The sequence below is a fragment of the Aythya ferina genome, assembly GCF_964211825.1.
Source record: "Aythya ferina genome assembly, chromosome: 32".
NCBI classification, from domain to species: domain Eukaryota; kingdom Metazoa; phylum Chordata; class Aves; order Anseriformes; family Anatidae; genus Aythya; species Aythya ferina.
The window spans coordinates 1,778,827-1,784,784 of record NC_140329.1 but is presented as its reverse complement, the minus strand read 5'-3'; the positions used below and the strand labels follow the sequence as shown (position 1 = coordinate 1,784,784).

At 50.3% G+C, this 5,958-nt stretch overlaps 1 protein-coding gene across 1 annotated transcript; it reads left to right on the top strand.

Annotated features, from left to right (window-relative positions):
- Positions 1-3,520: 3,520 nt before the first annotated feature.
- Positions 3,521-4,456, top strand: LOC311425628 (olfactory receptor 14A16-like; the record flags this gene model as incomplete). The annotated part of the gene is made up of 1 exon (XM_084501568.1): positions 3,521-4,456. One exon carries the CDS (start codon positions 3,521-3,523, stop codon positions 4,454-4,456), a length of 936 nt encoding a protein of 311 aa, XP_084357694.1.
- Positions 4,457-5,958: the final 1,502 nt, after the last annotated feature.

Below are 5,958 nucleotides of genomic sequence, written 5' to 3'. Positions count from 1 at the left end.
AAGGCAGATATTAAACCAATTTTCTACTAGAAGGGCAAGCAGAAGGGTGATTAAGCCTAACCAGTGATCGAAACGACAGCCTTAACCCTAGGCATTAACACAGATCTGAACTATAAGCCTCAAGTCTTCCCCTCATCCTAAACCTGGAGCAGGATCCTTGAGCAGAACAGCAAACACTTCCTTGAAGCCCTTACCATTCCCTTAAACCTGGAGGGTGACCTGTAATTCTTAAACATTTACCTGAACACCTAACTCCCAAAGCCCTCCAACAGGCACACAGCACATCTCAGCTTCAACCCCACTCCTACCCTAACTTCAGCTGTTTCTCCTCTTGGGGAAGGTCACGGACTGCGAGGTCCTGCAGCAGTCGTATGGCATTGGAAGAGGCATGTGAGGTGGCATGTATGTGATCAGATCAGAGGCCACAAGGAGGAGCTGCCTGGGAATGCTGTGATGGGATCAGCTGTGCCTCGGGATCTGCTGGGCCTGCAGGAGGTACGTGGCTGTGAAGGAGGCTGCGAGGTCACTTCTGTCTCTGGAGCTGACAGACCAGCAGGAGGAATGTGGAACAGATAGGGACCGTAAAGGGCAGAAGCATGCACATGCCATTGAAAATGGCAAGGCACCTTCTGTTCTGGTCAGGTGATAGACCACAGGAAAGCTGATGGCATGGGAGTCATGCTTGAGGTATAGTTTGTGAGATCATAGAACCATAGAATGGCTCATATTGGATGAGATTTTAAAGATCATCTAGTTCCAAACCCCCGGACAGGGATGCTCCCATGAGGTTAGGTTGCCCAGGGCCTCATCTAACCTGCTCTTGAACAGATCCAGGGATGGCGCATCTATAAGGCCTCTCAGCAACCTGTTCCAGTGCCTCACCTGACACAAACCACTCTAGAAGGCTGGCAGCACAGGCCATGAGGAGGAAGAAATGTCTGGGGGAACAACTGGTTGTGCTGCTAGAGCCTGAGGCAAAGAAAGCATTGAGTACCTCTGCCTTTACCTCATCTCTTGTCACCAGGTTTCCCACCACATCCAATAAAGAATGATGATTCTCCTTAATCCTCCTTTATTTAAAGTGTTTATATCAACAGTTTTTTATTGTCTTTGACATTAATAGACAGATTGAACTCCAGCTGGGCTCTGGTCCTTTTAATTTTGACCAGCACAGACCCATAACATTCAGGACACAGCTCCAGACAAACTGACAGCATGCATGAGAAGGAAACACAGAAGTGGAACTTGGCAGCCTTCCATCCACTGCCCATCTGTGAATCTGTGCTGCAATTCCATTCAACTGGTTACTCCTCTATTATCCAAATGTTCCTGTAACTCCTGGTGCTGCTGTCTTGTCAGGGATAGCACAACCACACGAAGGTTGAACCAACTGCCTGAAGACATGAACAGCTGACAGAATGGAGCATCTGTCCAGGGGAATCTTGAGAAACTGCAGGATTTTGCCTGGGGAAACCTCTTGACATTTAAAGAAGAAGAAGAGCCCAGTCCTGCACCAGAGGAAGAGGAACCCCACACATCAGGGCAGACTGGGACCTTACTGAGTGAGCAGTGCCCAGAAGGAGGAGGGCCTGGGCACCACGAGGGATGCCATAGGAGCAGTGGTGCCTGCTCACTAGGAACCAGGCCAGATTCCTATAGAGTTGCCTTACAAGGAGCATGGCCACCAAGATGATCTGAGTTATCAGGCTCAGTTCACATCCGGTGTGACACCACGTGGACAAGTGTCTACAGGCAGCCAGTAAAGAGGTACATGTCTGGGAGTCCCTAGGATATAATCATTTGGAGAGGAGTAAGGGCTACGGCAAGGCTGAAAGTCCCAACAGGACCCAGGTCTTTGTGCCCATGGCTATGGCTGTTGTCTCTGCCACTGAGGCCTATGAGGAGACAGCTTACTGTTAAAACACCAGGGCCTCATTGCCTCCTCGCCTCCACCCATGAACCAGGCAGGGGTCGTACCATTCTCCTGCACTTGGCCATTCACCTCAATATCTCCTGCTGCCCCTTGAAGAGCCCTGAGCAAGGTGTGAAGGGAAAGGATCTCCCTTCACAGGAGCTGGGGGTCAAGGCCTGGCCCTTGTGCTTGCTGAAACACATCCAGTTTGTCTACACATCAGTGTCACCTTCACATTGCCTTTGTCTCCTTGTCCTCACTGCCTCCAATGTTCTGCTCTAACTAGCTCCAGGGAGGCTATGTCAGTGCTGGCCCTCAGGGGGAAACTGCAGGAAACTTGCCTCTGACTTGGACTTCTGGAGAGATGTTTTCAATTGTGTCTGAGTGCCTGAGGTTTGTGGGCTCATCAGGAAAGCCCCCAGCGGGGTGATTCCAGTGCATTGAGCTGGGCCTGTGCTGCTGAGTTGGGCCGGGCTCCTGGGACAGAGAGGGCTCCTGGGACAGAGAGGGCTCCTGGCAAGAGGCCCTGGTGCAGAGAGACAACTGTGCCCAGGAGCAGCTCCTCTGCACAGCGCAGCAGGGCTGGGGGCTCTGACTGCAGGCACCCAGGCAGAAAGGGATTCCAGGCAGCCTGGAGGGTGCACGCAGAGGAGTGCTCAGTGCAGGAGAAACCTTCACAGCTCTGCCCACAGTAAGTCTCTGGCTGTAGGACAGTGCAGGGGAAGTTCCTGGAAGGGGCTCCTAGGTGTGAGACATCTCTGCCTGGCCAGGAGCTGCCAGGATGTCACTCATGGCTTGTGCGGTGTGGAGGAGAAGGTGCTGCAGGGCAGCTGCAGGGGTGCCCAGGGCTGTGGTGCAGAGCAGGGTCCCTGCTGTGCACCAGGGGCTGTGTGCTGGGGCAGGGCCTCTGCCGCCTGCCAGGCACAGCACTCAGCCTGCCAGGGGAGCTGCCCAATGGCTTGGACAGAGGAAGGGAAGGGCAGGGGCTGCCCAAAAAGAGAAGGCACTTTCTGCAGTCTCTACCTGCTTTTCCTGCTCTGATTCTGGGGCAGGGACTGTGTTAATAGAGTGGTTGGATTTGCACAGGTGACTGAGATTCCTTCAGCATTAAACTGAGGCACAAACAGGTTAGTGAAGAACCTGAGCGTATCCCTTTTCTTCTCTGCTTACAGACTGTGCCAGGGTTTTTCTGTGCTTTTGTTTAGGTCCTGCAGACATGGAGATATCATTTTTTAGCACAACCTCTGAGTGGAGCCATGCCCCACCTGAATGCTGCAAGCAGCCAGCAGCTGGGCACCAGGGGACTGACAGAGCAGCTCTCCTGGATGTGACTTCTGGCTGAAGTTTGCCCCCACAACATTGACATTTACCACTGCAGTGGAGCAGAGGTGGCCCATCAAGAGTCTGATGGGCAGAGGTGGGTGCTGTGTACAAGACACTCAGCAAGCACAAAACAGGGCTACAACCAGGGACAGACAAAAAGGTCCCCTAGAAAGAAAAACAATGTGAATGCTTCAATGAGAAAAGCAATGAGTATTGCTCAGGGAAATTTCCCCTAACAGTCTGTATTTTTTTCTTCTCTGCAGTGCCCTTGATGAAGGGCAGGAAATGTCCAACAGCAGCTCTATGAGTGAGTTCCTCTTGCTGGCATTCGCAGACACACGGGAGCTGCAGCTCCTGCACTTCGCGCTCTTCCTGGGCATCTACCTGGCTGCCCTCCTGGGCAACGGCCTCATCCTCACCGCCGTAGCCTACGACCACCGCCTCCACACCCCCATGTACTTCTTCCTCCTCAACCTTGCCCTCCTCGACCTGGGCTGCATCTCCACCACAGTCCCCAAAGCCATGGCCAATTCCCTCTGGGATACCAGGGCCATCTCCTATGAGGGGTGTGCTGCACAGGTCTTCTTTTTTGTCTTCTTGGCTGGAGCAGAGTACTGCCTTCTCACCGTCATGGCCTACGACCGCTATGTTGCCATCTGCAAGCCCCTGCACTACGGGAACCTCCTGGGAAGCAGAGCTTGTGCCCAGATGGCCGCAGCTGCTTGGGGCACTGGATTTCTCTATTCTGTCCTGCACACAGCCAGTACATTTTCCCTGCCCCTCTGCCAAGGCAATGCTGTGGACCAGTTCTTCTGTGAAATCCCCCAGATCCTCAAGCTCTCCTGCTCAGATGCCTACCTGAGGGAGGTTGTCCTTCTTGCAGTTAGTCTCTGTTTAGCATTTGCATGTTTTATTTTCATTTCATTTTCTTATGTGCAGGTCTTCAGGGCAGTGCTGAGGATGCCCTCTGAGCAGGGCCGGCACAAAGCCTTCTCGACATGCTTCCCTCACCTAGCCGTTTTCTCTCTGACTCTCAGTACTGCCATGTTTGCCTACCTGAAGCCCGCCTCCATTTCTTCCCCATCCCTGGATCTGGTGGTGTCATTTCTGTACTCAGTGGTGCCTCCAGCAGTGAACCCCCTCATCTACAGCATGAGGAACCAGGAGCTCAAGGATGTCTTGTGGACACTCTTTGGGTACATGCTTCTTCAGCATCAATAATGTACCTATAATACTAAGGGGACAAACAGGTTATCTAAAATAAAAATAAAAATAAAAATAAAAATAAAAAATAATCTCAATACCGTAGCTTGATATTCTTTTATTTTTATCATTATTATTTACTTGAACTTGTGATTTAGATTTAATTCTATTTGTGGCATCCTGTCTATTAATTATTTTATTTACTTTCCCCCAATCATCTTATATTCTTCCAGAATAAGGTTTCCGGTGTGGGAAATAATAAAGAAACCATGAAAACTTCACTCCTCTCAGCTGCCATCTCTTCCCATCTCCTTTGGAGCTGGGGGAGCAGCCCCAGCTTGCGGGAGGGGCTCAGGGCCAAGAGCCCAGCTGCCACATGGAGGAGCAGCCCCGGTGGCCAGGGAGCAGCACGGAGCCCACTCTTTGCCCAAAGTGAGTCACACGGTGCAAGCTCCCTTTGCTGACAGGGTGGACAGCCTGAATAGCATGGTCTCCTCTGAACGGCCACCTTTGCTCTAACAGCAGTGTGTCTGAGTTACAGGATCTTCTTCAAGTGGTCTCACAAACAGCCCCACTCCTTTTTTGTTCCTTCCAAGGTGAATTCCATATGACTCCATGTCCTGGTTTCAGTTAGGACATAGTTAATTTTCCTTCTAGTAGCTGGTAGGATGCTATGTTTAGGATTAGGATCAGAAGAATCACAGAATCACAGAATCATCTAGGTTGGAAGAGACTTCCAAGATCACAGAGTCCAACCTCTGACCTAACACTAATAAATCCTCCACTAAACCACATCACTAAGTTCAAAATCTAAACGTCTTTTAAAGACCTTCACGGATGGTGACTCCACCACTTCCCTGGGCAGCCTGTTCCAATGCCTCATAACCCTCTCAGTAAAGAAGTTCTTCCTAATATGCAACCTAAAATACCCCTGGCGCAACTTTAGCCCATTCCCCCTCATCCTGTCACCAGGCACGTGGGAGAACAGACCAACCCCCACCTCACTACAGCCTCCTTTGATGTACTTATAAAGAGCGATAAGGTCTGAGTGCTGATTGACCCTCTGTTGTTAACTAGCCAAGTGGCTTCTGGTAGATTTAAGTCCCATTGTTTCCATGCCCCAGTACCCAATGCTCATAACATAGTCTCTAACAGTCCATTGTACCTCCCAACCTTCCCAGAGGCTTGTGGGTGATAAGGGATGTGATACACCCACTCAGTACCATGTCACTCAGGAGGTGACAAAATTGGTTCGGAAAGGACTTCCATTGTCAGACTTAATTCTCTCTGGTGTACCATGAAAAATTGTTATAAATGGCTCAGGATTCAAATTAGGATTAAATAAAAAATAGGATTTATTGAAAGAATATAAAGGAATAGAGGTAAGCAAACAGCGCTGGGTGCACCGGCAGTCTCCGCTCCACCAGGACGCACACCAGTTACATCAAGCAGCTGATTTTTATGCTCCTAGACTAATACATATTCATTACTACTTCTAAAAAAAATAGATTATTATAATT